This window comes from Lycorma delicatula, chromosome 13 (genome assembly GCF_047948215.1).
Source record: "Lycorma delicatula isolate Av1 chromosome 13, ASM4794821v1, whole genome shotgun sequence".
Lineage (NCBI taxonomy): Eukaryota > Metazoa > Arthropoda > Insecta > Hemiptera > Fulgoridae > Lycorma > Lycorma delicatula.
Window position 1 is genome coordinate 52,594,908 of NC_134467.1, and position 17,372 is coordinate 52,612,279.

Consider the following 17,372-nt stretch of genomic DNA (forward strand, 5'->3'; position numbering starts at 1 on the left):
CAACATCGGTTCATACAACGCATTTGTGGCACATTTACACAACTTTTATAAATTTAACACCGTCAATAATTTGAAGCTCTACTCAAGACTTGAATTTACCAACAGTTTAGTGGACAGTCTAATTAGACCTTCGATGAAAAGAAAACTTAACTCTTTTCTTCTGAAGGATCTGCGAGAGATAATATGCAAATGTTTGGAGATAAAAGATACTACTACTGAACCAAAGCTGAAAATCTAAAGAGAAAAAAAAGTATTGTGATTTTTGCCAGTCGTCAATAAGAAGAATGACTAAAATGAAATATTTCGATACGTGGATAATACCACAAGAACATATGCGTGAAATATACGATATAAAGTTAGCTCGATAATCTATTTTTTATAATTTTCTATAAATTCTTTTATACTGAATTACTATAATCTTAATTTTTTAAATATTTTTACGTGTGCATGTTACACTTAAGAAAACAAAACTATTGCAATTTGAAAAGCAAAGACTGACAATGATGCATTATATTTTATTGTTACAGATTTTATTTAAAGTAAATTTCATTTACTTCATCATTATGCAATAAACAAGTTTTGTTTTTACAACATTCTTTGAACAAGTAACTCTTATTTTAATATTTGTAGCATCATTTGTATTTGTTAGTCGATAAAATGTTTGTTATTTTTGTATTTTGGCTTATCGCATAGAATATTTTTAAACATAATGAAGCGTATCTCTTTCAATAAATTTTACAGTTGCAATTCGTAAAAACCACTTTTTGAACATATATGTCTCCCAAACATACAGGCAACAATCATGACAAATAAAATCAGGGCAGTGTTCTAGGGTTAAGAAAGTTTGAACAAAAGTATACTCGTAAAGAAGCATTATATTTTTAATTATTTAGCCCAATTATAAGGAAAACTCATCTATATGTATCCAAGAAAGCATGTGATAAGTTGATACACTTGATGGTTAGTAACACTGGACTTATGAAAGAAGACTCATTATATATATATATATATATATATATATATATATATATATATGTATATATATATATATATATATATATATATATATATATATATATATGTTGCACAACAATTGAGCAGTAGTGATTGAAAGGAGCAACACAAGAATCTAATTTGCATCAGTTGATTTTCAACTCGTATGCAAAAGATGAACTACAGGAATTGAATTAGAAATTTGACAGCGATATAATTATCTGAAGAGAAAAAATAAAATATTAAGGTTTGATGATGAAATTGTTAATTTGGCAGAAATAAAAATAAATAAATTAAAAGAAATATTTAAAGTCATGCATTTATTACTATATGAAAAAATTTAGTTTAAAATGAAAAAGAATAAAGTAAGAAAACAAAAAGTGACAGAAAGTATAGAATATTTAAAATTAAAATGCAGGATATATTTACATCCGGTTATAAAATTTTGCTAATCGGGGAGGAAAGTTACAAAGAATAGATGAAGTCAGATAGAAAACAAGATCAGATTGGCATAAGTAAGAAGAATTAATGCAGAGAAGAATTTGTAGGTTACAAATATTTAAGTGAAGTATAGCGGTATATACAGGACAATATTAGAAATGTAAAGGAAAAGAACAGAATCCTCTGAAATGCGGTATTAAAGGATGTTGAAAATCAGGCGGGATAAAAAAATATAAAGAGCTGAGGGTAAACAGAAGAGAAGAAAAATGAACGGCAGAATCTTCTGAAGAGATGAAGTCAGTTGATGTATTACGACATCCAAGTTTTAATTAAATCTGTTATTGTTAGCACAGAGATATGTAAGCGGTAAAAATTGCAGAAGGTAACAAATGATAAGACAAGAAGTACTCGTAAAGATAAGACAACTGAATAGTTTTATGAATTTATACATCCTTAGCATTCACTTAAACATTCACAGTTTTATATACTTAGATTTTTTAATGTTAAATAGTATTTTAATTTATCTTGTTATATGCTATTCATTATAATATGTTAAATTTATTGTTATTAGTGTGAATTATTTTTGTATTTCAATTTGGTAACTTAAAATATTTATTGTGTTTCATCCATCCATCAATTTCTTTAATTAGATTACTATTTATTATTTGGATGTTAAAATGATCGGGAACTTTGTTAGAAAATATACTGGAGTAATACGAAAATTGACATTTGCAAACAGTTAATTTTGAAAAGAATAAGGTATAAGTATTTGTCCCTGCTGAATGAGTATTGTACGGTGTATTTTTAAATTCAAAATCATATTTGTAATGCTACGTTCCTAATGCATTTTGTATTTCCCGCCTACATATATGTGTTTGCTGTTGCTAGGGGCCGTTTGTAATGATAATGGTAGGCTACGCGAGAAAGACAGTCTATATTCTGTGGTTTTTGTAATCAGTTCTTTCATGTGATTTATAAAGAATAAATTCAGCTTTGTTTATAATGTTGTGTTAACTGAATCTAAGACTTGGGACCTAACCCTACACTTTGGTCCTCCAGGCTAGATAGTTAAGGACATTTTTATGGCTTTTTAATTTTAAGATGTGTGTAGTGTGGTCAACGCGTGTTCGTGAAACAGAAAAAAAAGTTGGATTTTTAAAGATCACTTATTCTACTTGTTTGTATCGTCAGTAATCTATCTGTTTATATATTAAATCATGGATTTGAAAACATTAATCTTCAAACAAGGGCTTATAAAATCCAAATCAACTAGAGTTAAGAACTTCCTCAGTTAACGCTCACCTGGTAAAACACAAAATATTGCTCAGTTGCAATTACGATTAGGTAAGTTTAAAGAAACATGGGAAGAAGTCAATAAAATACAGCATGAAATTGAGATTTTAGCCTCTACTCCAGAGCTTGAAACAAAAAACTTTAATGAACGCTTGGAATTCGAAAACTCATTTTTTGAGACCGTCACCCGGGTGGAACAGTCGCTTAATTCATTTCAACACAGTAGTTCTCTTATTTCCATTAAACAAGAAACACCTTCGTCAGAATTACCGCACTCTGTTAGGGTTAAACTCCCTCAGATAGACGCTCCCAAACTTCTCTGGAAAATATGAAGACTGGATTAGCTTTAAAGAATTATTTGCTGAAAGGGGGAAGCGCCGCTAAATTAATTGATTCAATTGATTTGACTGCACAAAACTATAAAAGTGCATGGGAGTTGCTCACTAAAAGATTTCAAAATGAAAGGCTCATTGTTGAGCGTCATATTAAGGCAGTATTTGAATTCCTATGTTAGACAAGGAATCGAGTTTTGCGATTAGGCAAATGATTGATGAAACCAACATTCACATAAGAGCATTAAAATCTTTAAAACAGCCCACTGATACTCAGGATACTATGATACCTGTTAATAACTAAATTAGATTATAATTCAATAAAGGAATGGTGAATTCATGCCCTTCCTGATCGTGTTGCTACCTTTGCAGAGTTTCTAGAACTTCTTAATAAAAGAGCGCAGACGTTAGAGGCTGTTGCTTCTACTTATCAAGGAAAATATAGTCTTGTTCAACCAACCAAATCAGAATTCAAATGTAGTCACTTAGTTAACAAAACACACGATTCAATTCATTTTGCCACCGAAAGGAATGATACAAAACAAGATATGCAAGCAAGATATGATGCCCAATATGCAAGCAAACACATAAAATCTTTACTTGTGCAGAATTTCACAAAATGTCTCCACAAACACAAAACAGTTATATGATGAATTTTTACATAACCCACAAGATATTCAAGAAAAATCAAACCAGTCATCAAGTACAATCTCTACATCAGTTTCATGTACTTCTCAAATCAAAAACCATAATTTATCTCAAGTTATTTTAGCTACCACCCTGGTTGAAATAATAGATTTTTCCAGTGCTCCTTATACATGTAGAATGTTGCTTGATCCTGGTTCATCTATTAACATTATAACAGAAGCACTCTGCCAAAGGCTAAAACTCCATCGATTGCATATACAAGCTCATGTTAGCGGGATCAATAAAGTCAAAATTCTCTAACTTTGAAACTCACTAAGACGTTATAGTTCTGCCTAAAATTACTCAAATGCTACCTAGTTCAAAAATTGATACTTTAAAATTGTTTATTCCGCCTAAAATATTCTTAACTGACCCATTCTTCTACCAGCCTAACAAGGTTGATGCTCTCATTGGAGCAGAAGTTTTTTATCACCTGCTATGCGCTGGGCAAATACAACTGGCAGATGGCTGTCCTATACTGCAAAAAACTTCCTTAGGTTGGATAATATCCGGAAGGGTATTAGAATCACATTCTGATGCTCCATCACTACACTGCTGTCATGCATTCTCAGAAGATATTCAACAACAAACGGAAAAGTTTTGGTCAGTTGAAGAACTGCAGCTTAACATATCTGATATATTACAGACAGGAAAAGATGCAGTTTGCGAAAAAATTTATTGCAATACAGTAAAGATAACAGAAGAAGGAAGATTTATCGTTCAACTACCGACTAAAGCAAACATCATTAATTTGGGTTCAACTTGGGAGGCTGCATTAAGAAAATTTCTTTCAATGGAAAAACGTTTACACCGAAACCCAGAATTAAAGCAACAATACATTAGATTCATGAAAGAGTATGAAGACCTCAATCACATGGGCTTGGTCAGTGAAGATGACATTCAGAAATCAGGGTATCACATCCCCCATCATGCTGTTTTCCAGGAAAATAGTACTACTACCAAGTTTCGAGTTGTGTCCGACGCATCTTGTACGTCAGATACTAATTGTTCATTAAATGAGTATTTGATGGTTGAACCTGTAGTTCAAGAAGAACTATTCTCCATTGTATTACATTTTTGTTCTCACATTTATGCCATGACTGCTGATATAGAAAAGATGTATCGGCAAATTTTGGTAGATCCACCACTACAGACACAATAACAGCTAATGTTCTGGAGAGGATTCATCTCATCCAATCAAGACGTAGAGATTATTGACTGAAACATATGAGATGGCTTACCAGAACCTTGAAACAATTAGCACTTCAGAGCGCAGATACATTTGTTAAAGCAGCAGAAGTTATTCTCACAGACTTTTATGTAGACGATTTGTTGACTGGGACGAATTCCATATCAGAAGCTTTAGTACAAGCTCAATTAACAGAATGTTTTAAATAAGGGGGATTTAATTTAAGAAAATGGCGAACAAACGATTGTCAATTGATTGAAAATTTGTCACCAGAAAATTGTGAGTCTGGACACAAATACGACATAAAAAACGACTTTGCAGTTAAAACCCTTGGAATTCATTGGAATTTGCAAAATGATACATTTCTGTTTACAATAAATACAGATATTAATAACAAAAATCGAGTCACTAAAAGAACCATTTTATCGGATGTTTCGAAACTCTTTGATCCTCTAGGCTTAGTCAGTCCTATCATTTTGAAGGCTAAGATGATTATACAAGACTTATGGAAGTTATCCTGGGATGACAGCGTGCCTATCCATATTCACACCAAGTGGATACAATTCAAACAATCATTAATTGACCTTCATCAACTAAGAATTTCTAGATGCATTTCCTTTGACTCCCAAATCATTTCACTGCAACTACATACATTTCCTGATGCATCTCAAGCAGGTTGTGGAGCTTGTGTGCATTTAAGAAGTGAATATGCAAACGGAAACATTGAAAGCCGGTTGGTATATTCCAAAACAAGAGTAGCTCCTATTAAGGCTATAACACTGCTGAGATTAGAGTTATACATTAGCAGCAGAGTTGGCTCAAAAAACATTGTCGTCTTTGAAGATTAATGTGACCGAAAAATACGTCTGGACTAATTCAATGATAGTTCTGTCGTGGCTATCATCTATTTCCACAAACTGGAATGTTTTCATTGCCAATAGAATTTTGAGAATTCAAAACTTAACAGATATTAAGGACTGGAGACATGTTCCAAGTAGCGAAAACCTGGCTGATCTGGACTCACAAGGTATCAATGCTGATCGACTGACAGATTCATTGTTGTGGTGGAAGGGACCATATTGGCTACCAAGTGATTGTACTTGGAATAGTCCACAAGATGTTTAGTTACATAAGGAGGAGGAGCTTCCAGAAAATAAATCACAACTACGTGTTTGTGTTGCAAATGATAACAATAATTTTATTTATAAGTACTCATCACAAGTTAAAGCGTGTCGTTGCTTCTATTCCAAGGTTTATCAACAACTGTAGACTAAAGGACAATCAGTAACGTCTTTCTGGATGCTTGGCAGTTACAGAATTGCATGATTCATTAAACAAAATTGTACATATAATTCAGACTGAAAATTTTGGTGAAGAAATTAAACGTCTTCAAAAAACAAAGGAACTCAATTCAAATAGCAAAATACAATTTTGCCCATTTTTAGATAAAGATCAACTTTTCAGGGTGGGCGGAAGATTACAAAAATCTATGACCGGAAACATCCTCTGTTACTACCATCAAACAATCCTATTACAAGCTTAATCATGAACATGAAGGACTATTACATGCTGGACCTCAAGCTGTGTTGGCATCAATACGACAAAAATTTTGGCTTCTCAATAGACGAAATCTTGCCAGAAAGATAATACATGATTGCAACAAACAAGAAACAAACCAAGCTTCAGAAACAAACCAAGAGCAACTGAACAGATTATTGGGCAACTCCCCACCAGCCGAGTTCAACAACTTCGACCTTTTCTGCTTGTTGGCGTTGATTACTGTGGACCGGTAGAAATTCTTAAGTCATCGTCGAGGAGCAAAAACTTGTAAGGGTTACACTGCAGCTTTTGTAAACATGAGCACAAGAGCTATTCACCTGGAGCTAGTGAAGGAGTTAACTACAAAATCATTTCTGGCAGCAATAACAAGATTTACATCACGAAGAGGCAAGTGCATTCAAATTTTTTCAGATAACGCAAAGAACTTCATGAAGCTAGAAATGAATTACGAGACATATGTGCCTTACTTTTGTCAAAAGAAGATCAAGATCAGCAAAGATGGCATTCAGTGGAACTTCACTCCGCCTCGATTACCTCACTTTGGCGTTTTGTGAAAAGCGGGTTGGGTGTGAAGTCAGTTAAACATCATCTTGTTAGGGTTGCAGGCAAGACAAACTTAACATATGAAGAATTACATACATTTTTATGCAAGGTGGAACTCCCATCCGCTGACTCCTTTATCCTCCAACCCATCTGATCTCAATCCCTTGACTCCCGGTCATTTTTTAATAGGCGAACTACTGCTAGCAGTTCCAGAGAAAGACGTATCCCAACTTAACATCCATAGAGTTGACAGATGGCAACACATCTCCCGATTAACTCAGCACTTTTGGCAGCGATAGAAACAAGAATTCATGTCTGAACTTCAAGCAAGGGTAAATGGAGGAAGACCTCAATAAATGTAAAACCAGGTATGCTTCTGGTAATTAAAGACAATATTCCTCCTGACTTGGAAATTAGGCCGTGTTGTAGAAGTTTTTCACATAGAACGGTAAGGTGCAAGTAGTTACTGTGAAAACTGAAAATCAGATTTTAAAAAGAAGTGTTGTTAAACTGTGTATTTTACCAACAGACACTAAAAAAATAAATCATAATACTGATTAGAATCTTAAATCATTTTAAATTTAATGTTTATTCCATTAAGTACTATTCATTATGATATTTTCTTTTGTATTAACTTCATTGTTTAGTTTTTTGGGTTATTCTTATATTTTGATGTTTTTGTTGAAAATGATGTTTTCAATGTGGGCGGTATGTTGCGTTCCTAATGCATTTTGTATTTTCCGCCTACATACATCTGTTTGCTGTTGCTAGGGGCTGTTTGTCTTGACAATGGTAGGCTATGTGAGAAAGACAGGCTATATTCAGTGGTTTTTGTAATCGGTTCATTCATGTGATTTATAAAGAATAAATTCAGCTTTGTTTATAATGTAATTGTGTTAATTCAATCCAAGATTCGGGACCTAACCCTACATATATATTTGTTTATGTGTAGTATTACTTTCTTGACATATATTTGTCACTAAGTAGCTACTTTAAATTCTTCAAATAAGCGTGTACCGGGATATAACCTTCGTCTACAAAGAGCTGCTCTAATTGAATATTTCTGGAGTATAAATATTTTATTAAGACGGGTATCATCTGTAATTCCTTATATCTTGATTCCATATTGAAAAAGAGAATGAGCATGTGCAAAATATATAATTCTTATTATTTCAAGATCTATTGTTTATTTTGTAAAAAGTACGAATAAGGTATTTTAGTCTTGATGTTAAATACTGTATGTGGACATTCCACTTCATATGATCGTCCAGTATTATTCTGGGATATTTTATCGACTTGACAATAGCAGTTACTGTTTATCAATTCGCTATTATTTACTGAACATGTATGTAATTCTAGTTGAAATTCACAAGAGGGTTTGCCAGTTTCAGTAGGCGAGAATGACATACATTTCGTCTTATTTAGGTTGAGTGTAAGAATATGACTTTCAAACCAAGAAATTACCATAAGTAATCCACGAATAATGCTCTTATATACTTCATCCCGCGCCTCCCCTGAAAAACCATAACCGTGCCATCAGCTAAAGATAATTGATACTGTTAGGAACAGTACCTTGTGGTAGTTTGAAGTTGAGGATTTTCTGTTATCACTGACATTATTTAAAGTCAGAATTTGAGTTCTACCCTTAAGTAGTTTTCAAACAGTTCTTTTACTGATCCTTGTATACCAGTTATTTAGTTTATGTACTAAAATTTTGTGAGGAATTGTGTCAAACGCATTAGCTAAATCGAAAAATAACTCAACAAATAAATGAAAAATTATAGAAAATAAACTAAAAGTAAGTCTAACTGACTTACAAAATTTGAAGAGTTTATCAGCATTGGCCACACGATTACCCAACACCAAGTTGTGTTATAGTTAAAAGTGTGGTGATGTAATCCAAACACAATCGATTAAATTCCACACAATCAAGTAGAAAGTGACACAAAGTTATGTAGCAGACAACAAACTGATGCATTGAAGCACCACAGGATTTCATGAATCCATGCATCAGCCTAGCGTGTCTAAAATACAGACAAGAAAACGCAAATTCTTCACTATCTCGCACCGAAGACTTTCAAGGCGATATGCTAGATTTAATATAATGCAGATTACTATTAAACACCATCATCCGCTTGCTAAACAACCGGCTTTAGCTAACGTTTTATAAAGCAAGTCTAGACAGATGATAATTGACAAATGTTACGTTGATGTCAAATGATGTACATATGTTACAATCATAAATAAAATTGAGAAAAGAGTAAAGTCAAAATTAATCGAACCCTTTCGGCAGGAAACCTGTAAATAATGCAAAATGTCTGCACTTAGAGGAGAATTTTCCCGTACGATTATTTGGCTTCTATCGTACCCGTGAAAATTACAACCTCTATACAACTTAACTCAAAAATTTACATAAAACAAATGGCATAGTTTTTTCAACTAAGGAATGCATCATTACATTTTGCAGTAAATAATATTGCTGTTTTAATAAGCCCTTGTTTTAGTCTAATGGAAAAAATACAAACTGTAAAAAATAAATAAATTAAAAAAAAATCTTACAAGATGCAATCATAACATAGACAGCAATTCTGTAGAATTTATATTTTGTTCTGTGATCTTTGCTACGAAGACCGAGTCCAGTAAGCAGTGTTGCCAACCCATCTGTTAATAAGCCCAAAATACACAGACCAGCTGCCACTTTTATATAGGCTGAAAAAAACAAAAAAACAACATAAAGTTATAGATAAGAAAAAAAGTATATAAAAAAAGTATTTTTTTTTTTTTTACTTCCTTGTATGAAGTAAAGGAAGTATTATAAACACAAAAACTTTTGGGTTTCAGATTTCAACGGAAATATCCATTTTTACTACTTTCGGCATGATGTCTTTACGTATGTATATTGCATAACTCAAAAACGATTAGCTGCAGGATGTTGAAATTTTGGATTTAGGACTATTATAACATCTATTTGTGGACCTCCCCTTTTGATTGCAATCGACAACCAAAAGTGCCCAAAATTGAAACCAATTTGGATTTTGCAGTTTTTTTAATTGCAGTAATAAGCCCTCTCATTCAGAGCTTTTCAACATCATAATCATAAGTGGTACTTATTTTCATTGGTTTCAGAGTTACAGCCAAATGAAATTTAAACTAATGAAGTATTTGAATTTTAGAAGGCACATTGATTCGAATCAGACTTCATTTTCTTTTTTTTTTAATTTAAATATATTGATTAATTAATAATTATTAACCTCTGATCGTAAAAAAAATACGATAAATAATAATTCAATAAAAAAAAAAAAAAAAAAAAAAGAAAAAATTCAGGAGTTATTAATGTAATAAAATTTTATGTACTTTTCATTTAAAAAAAATGTGCATATGTAATTTAATAGGCATACAAAGAAGTCATATGGTGCTCACATCAGATTTTTTATCACTGAAATTACAACCGGTACCGTGTATGTTCCCAGCATTAAAGATATAAAACTTCTGTTCACTTCATTAGTCATGCTATTCTACAGATCAAATCAAAAGTCACGTGTTGCAGAGATAAAAGTCTTACAGAAGTTAAGGAATTTAAATACATTCCATGTTAAGATAAACATTTTAAACGCATCACGTAATGAATAAATTACCAATATTTAGATATAAAAAGATTTTGGTATTGCAGCGTGGCGAGGGACACTTCTTTTAAAAATCAGACATTTATGCGCTGCTGAGCTCTTTAGTTACCGCGTGAGAGCTGTATGGTGTATGAAGCGGAATTTCCTCATAGTCATAAGGTGGTTATTTGCTGGCTGGCGGGCATACGATATATTTTGAAAAACAAGAGGTCCATTTCTTCTTTGTATACGTGATAAGATTTAAAAATACGAGGCACATTTGAAAGCAAGAACTTTTTTAAAATTACCGAAACACAGATATTGATTGCATTTCACGCTAAACTCCTTCATGCATTAGGTCGCTACAGACAACATTTTTTTTCTTCAGTCATTTGACTGGTTTGATACAGCTATCCAAGATTTCCTAACTAGTGCTAGTCATTTCATTTCGGTATACCCCCTAACTCCTACATCCCTAACAATTTGTTTCACACTATCCAAATGTTGCCTGCCTGCAAACTTTTTTCCTTCTACCTGTCCACCTGTTCCTCCAATATTAAAGCGACTATTCCAGGATGCCTTAATATGTGGTCTGTAAGTCTTCCTTTAACTATATTTTTCCAAATTCTTCTCTCTTCATCAATTTGCCGCAACACCTCTTCATTTGTCACTTTATTCACCCATCTGATTTTTAACATTCTCCTGTAGCACTGCATTTCAAAAGCTTCTAATGTTTTCTTCTCAGGTACTCCGATCATCCAAGTTTCACCTCCATATAAAGCTACGTTCCAAACTTTCAAAAATGTTTTCCTGACTTTAAATTAATTTTTGATGTAAACAAATTATATTTCTGACTGAAATCTCATTTCGCCTGTGCTATAGGCATTTTATATTGCTCCTGCTTCATCCATCTTTAGTAATTTTACTTCCCAAATAATAAAATTCTTCTACCACCATAATCTTTTCTCTTCATATTTTTACATTCAGTGGCCATCTATTATTATTATTTCTACTACATTTCATTACTTTTGTTTTGTTCTTGTTTACTTTCAAGAAGTATTTCTTGCCTAGGATCCATGCCATACAATGTTTATTCTGAATCTTTTTTACTCTCAGCTAGAATTACTATATCATCAGCAAATCGTAGAATCTTTATCTTTTCACCTTGTACAATTACTCCGGATCTAAATTGTTACAGCTACTTCTATGTAAAGATTAAAAAGTAACGGGGATAGGGAACATTCTTATCGGATTCTCTTTTTTATTACGGCTTCTTTCTTATGTTCTTGAATTATTACTGCAGCTGTTTGGCTCCTGTAAATGTTAGCAATTGTTTTTCTATCTCTGTATTTGAACTTAATTCTTTTTAAAATACTGTACATTTTATTCCAGTCTATGTCATAGAATGCCTTTTCTAGGTCTATAAATGCCAAGTAAGTAGGTTTGTTTTTCTTTAATCTTCCTTCTACTATTAATCTGAGCGCTAAAATTGCTTCCTTGTCCCTATACTTTTCCTGAAACCAAATTGGTCTTCTCCTAACACTTCTTCCACTTTCCTCTCAATTCTTCTGTACAGAATTCTAGTTAAGATTTTTGACGCATGGCTAGTTAAGCTAATTGTTCCGTATTCTTCACATTTATCTGCTCCTGCTTTCTTTGGTATCATGACTATAACACTCTTTATGAGGTCTGACAGAAGTTCCCCTTTTATGTAAATATTACACACCAGTTTGCATAATCTATCAATCGCTTCCTCACCTGCACAGCGCAGTAATTCTACATGTATTCTGTCTATTCCAGGAGCCTTTCTGCCATTCAAATGTTTTAATGCTCTCTTCTATTGTTTCTTCCCTTTCTTTAATTCACTCTTCTTTCGTTAGTTTGCACTTCCTGTTTGTGGTATTTCTTAATTGTCGATAATTCCTTTTACTTTCTTCATTACTAGCACCCTTATATTTTTTACGTCCATCCGTCAGCTGCAATATATCATCTGACATCCAAGATTATCTACCAGTTCTCTTTGTTCCTCCTAAATTCGCTTCTAGCGATTTAAGAATTTCTTTTTTAACATTTTCCCATTCTTCTACATTTTCTATCTTGTTTTTTACTCAGACCTCTTGCAATATCATCCTCAAAAATCTTCTTTAACTCCTTTTCCTCAAGCACCTTTTCTTCAGGTTTTCAAACCCCAATCCACATTTCATTATCACTAAATTTTGGTCGCTGTCAGTGTCAGCTCCAGGGTAAGCTTTGCAGTAAAATAGTTGATTTCTAAATCTTTGCTTACCATGATATAATTTATCTGATAGCTTGTAGTATCACCTGGCTTTTCCCATGTGTATATTCTTCTATTATGACTTTTAAACTGAGTGTTGGCAATTACTAAATTATACTTCGTGCAAAACTCTATAAGTAGGTCCCCTCTTTTATTCCTTTTGCCCAGTCCATATTCACCCAAAATATTACCTTCCTTCCCTTTACCAATGCTTGCATTCCAATCTCCTACAGATAACATTATAATAATAATAATGCTTTACTTTCAATCTTTCTTTTTTACAATATATTATTTACAAATTAATTAATATTTCATTTACAATATACATTCTAAAACATACATACATACATACTTAAAACATACATTCTAAAACTTAATTTAAAAATCGTCAGCTGGAAAGTCGCAGAATTAAGGTAAGATAAAATAATCGATGAAACAATTATACTACTTAGTAAAATAGTATTAAATAGAAAACTAGCCTATTATAATTTCTAATTTTTCTGTTTAGCCTCTGGAACCACAGTAAGGTACTACTTCAGAGGATGATATGTGTGAATGTAAATGAAGTGTAGTCTTCTGCAATCTCAGGTCGACCGTTCCTAGCTCACCGGGGCTGGTCTAGTGGTTAACTTGTCTTCGTAAATCAGCTACTTTCGAAGTCGAGAGTTCTAAGGTTCAAATACTAGATAGTGAATACCGGTTTTCTTTGGTGGTTGGGTTTCAAATAATCACACATCCCAGGAATGACCGACCTACGACTGTAAAAGACTACATTTACATTCATACATATCATTCTATGAAGTAATAACTTACGGTGGTTCCGGAGGCTAAACAGAAAAAGAAAGAAACTTCCGTTTGGTTACTGGTAGATTGGGAAGAAGACTTACTGCGCTGACTGAGTATCAGGCGAGGGAGTTGATGACTTCGCTATTTCCATAGGGTGATGATCCCCTCTAGAGGAGATAGTGGCGGATTGTAAGGAGTTGTTTACAATGCGGGACCTGATTGAGGCATCTAGAAAGATGAAAATTAGGAAATGTCCAGGACCTGATGGCATATTGAGCGAGACTATAAGAATATTAGTTGAAAAGGTACCGGAAGGGATGCTTGGGATCATGAACAGGATGCTTTTCGATGATACGTGGAAGGAGGCAAGAGTCGTCTTTAATTGGAAACCAGGAGCTGAGACTTCCTCAGGATGATATAGACCGATGTCTTATTAATAATGCAAGCTCCTTGAATGGATGCTGGAGGCCAGGATTAGAATATATATATAAAGCAAAGGAGGTTTGAGTGATCAACAATATGGTTTCCATAAAGGTAGATCTACCACGGATGCAGCAAGCCAGATGATGAGGATAGTAGATGAAGGCGTAGTAGGTACTTGGCGCAACAGGGAGGTGGTTGTCATAATGTTATTGGACGTCAAAAATGTATTTAATTGCCTAAGGTGGGAGGCAATTTTTCAAGCACTAAGAGCTAGAGGGATTGCAAATCTTAAGGTGGATTGTGCAAAAATATTTGCAGGATAAGGAAGTAATAATTTGTGTGGAGGGAACACAGATTAGATTTCGAGCCACTTGCGGGTTGCCCCAGGGCTCTGTCCTGGGCCCTCTTCTCTGGTGTTTAGTCTACGATGGAGTGTTAAGGTTGGACTACTTCAACAGAAATTTCCCTCCCGCCTTCGCCGACGATTTCGCTCTTGTTTTCTAGGCGAGGCGTGAGGAGTTTGTAGCTGCAAGGGCGAATGTTGTCATTGATATGGTTAACAGGTGGATGAACGATAAGGGGCTAACCTTATTACACGAAAAAAACAGGTTCATTTCTATGACAGGAAGGATTATCAGGAGATAACTGTACATGTCGAGGGTCATCCTATACGATCTGAGCCTAAGATTCAGTACTTAGGAATTTGGCTAGACCAAAGAAGAAATTTCTTGGTACACGTGAGGAGTGTACCGAGAAATACGAAGGCAGAACGAATGGTGAAGAACTTCAGCAAGCTTTTGGCGAAAACATCGGTTCCTCGAGCATCCAAGATACGGGTAAAGTGACGATGAGCATCTTGCAAATTCGATTTTGTTGTATGCGGTACCTTGTATGTGGGAGAGCCACGGCTGTTGACAGAAACAGATGCGCCCTTGCCGGGGTTCAGAAACTGATATGGCTCTAAGGGTCGCGGCCGCATATTCATCGGTACAACAACTGGCCGAAATGAGGATGAAAGTCAATAGAGGGGAAAACAAGGATGAGGCGTTCAGATATGATGACTAACTGGCAGAACAAGAGGAATAACTCAACGAAGGGTCGCTGGACTTATCGTTTGATAAGGGATATTGGAATGTGGACCGGGAGGGAATTCGGCGAGCTTAATTACTGGGTCACCCAATTCCTGACAGGTCATGGTGTTTTTAGGACGTATCTTCATGCGAGGGAGAAGGTCGACTGCCTTCTCTCTAATTGTCTGCCCTTATTGTGGACACCTTGATACCCCGGACCGTGTAAGTTTTTCATTTTCGAGACGGTTAGTGGACAGAAGGAGGTGTGAAAACATAACGGGAGTTATGACGGTAGAGAACGTTACTGCATGTATGCTTTTGGAAGTTGAACGTTTTGAAGCCGTCTCCAAGTTTGTTACTGGGTAATACAACGTAAGGATCGAGAGGCAACGGGGTGAAAGATAGCACCCTATGGAGTCGCCGTTCGTTCATGCTTGTTTGGATAAGTGCGGGCGAGGAAGTGGGGGGGGGGACTCTGAATCCTCTTAAGCTGTGTGGACCTTTACGACTGTGAAAGAACGAAAAAAAAAGCGAAAAGACCCGAAAACGATGGGAGAAGCCAGAAATGGTGTACCCCCATTAGAGCGGCTAGACATGAAAAGACCCGGAACCGGTGTACCCTCGTTAGATCGGGCAAGGAAGAATAAAAAAGATCCAACCGGCGACCCGACCTGCCATGCCGGGCTTACAGCCGGTCGTTTCAGTTAAAGGACACTCCCTGTATCGTACGATGCTTAGCTGAAGGTCCGATTCAGGGGTCTGGAAGGAAAAAACCCGCCGAAGAACACCGGTATCCACGATTTAGTATTTGAACCTAAGAACTCTCTACTTATCGCAGATCACAGTTAGAACGACCCGATGAGTTAACCTATTATTATTACCGCTAATACTATCGCGCTATAATAAGCTTCATAGGAAGAAACAATTTCCTTTAGTATATAAAAGGATCAAATTTATTATAAATAACACAATGCGATTTAAAAACACAAAAATCGAACTTATTTTAAACCGCAGAAATTTTAAATTTGATAAAGTAGCACGGTGTGCCGTAAGGTAAATTCACTTAACGACTATTCGCATTAACGTAATTCATTAATATAACATAAATATCTTGAAATTTAGTATATAAAACGTTTGATCGCGTTTACTTTTGATTCACGCTTTAATCGTTCGACGATATACTTTCAATAAATTCAAGTTCATCTACGTTAAATTTACACCGGTAAGAGTAATAATCTTCAAATGCGATATTTCAGGCTAATTTGCGTTCGTATAAAAATACCACTAAAGAGCTATACGGATAACATTACGAAGGAAGTATTTTTTTCTTTACGATTTTAGGAGTATAAACAATAGCAGCATCGACTTTTTTACACGTAAAAACCGAGTGAAAGCGATACATTCATCGGCAGATCAGAGAAATTTACGGTGAATAACGTAATAATGAGAAAGCGAGTTGTACAGTTTAACGACGAAATTCGGCACGATGAGGACAACAGTCTATCGTTTATCGGTTATTTGTGAGAACAAAAGTTTTACGAATCCGCTGCTTTCTTGTGACTTTCCGTCGATTTCAAGAACCGTTTGAAAAAAAAAATTGCGACCATCATTTAAAATGTCATAAGTTACACTTATTTGGGTGCTAAAAACGCTCTTCGAGAAATAATAAAAGTCGTTACTTCTTACTAACGACGCGCTGTCTCTTTGATCTTTACCCGACTCAGCTCTCACGAAGAGCCGAGCGAATGACTCCTGCATTCGATACGGTTACCGGTCAGCAGTAGACGATAATAAAAGACCCGCGCAACATCGGCTGACTTTGACGGCGGTTATCGATGAAAACAGTACTTAGAAATAGATTAATAAACATCTAATATTGGCGAAAACTATCTGCAAAGAGGTAACTTTTAAAAATAAATTGCCACAGCGCGCTTTTAAAATTAACCTGCCGTTGCGTCGCGTAAAGCGCTCTTACATTATAAAATTCAGAACTCAGAACGATAAAATCTCAAGAAGCGGATTTGAAAAGCGTACTGTATAAAACGTTAACCTTAAGAGATCGGCATATAAAGCGAACGCAAGTAAACCGCGTTACATAAAAATTTAAGTAACGCCGACGAATAAAAATAAAAATTAGATTTTCACCACCGTGCCGTACACAACGGGACGCATCGAGTC

The 17,372-nt window shown here is 34.8% G+C and overlaps 1 protein-coding gene across 3 annotated transcripts in view; it reads right to left on the reverse strand.

Moving 5' to 3' along the window:
- LOC142333862 (transmembrane protein 47) overlaps positions 1-17,372 on the reverse strand; it is a 145,651-nt gene that overhangs the window by 15,580 nt on the left and 112,699 nt on the right. For all 3 annotated transcript variants that reach the window (XM_075381429.1, XM_075381427.1, XM_075381428.1), the window contains one exon: positions 9,598-9,747. In XM_075381429.1, coding sequence (XP_075237544.1) covers positions 9,598-9,747 — 150 coding nt within the window. The remainder of the gene's footprint in view (positions 1-9,597; positions 9,748-17,372) is intronic.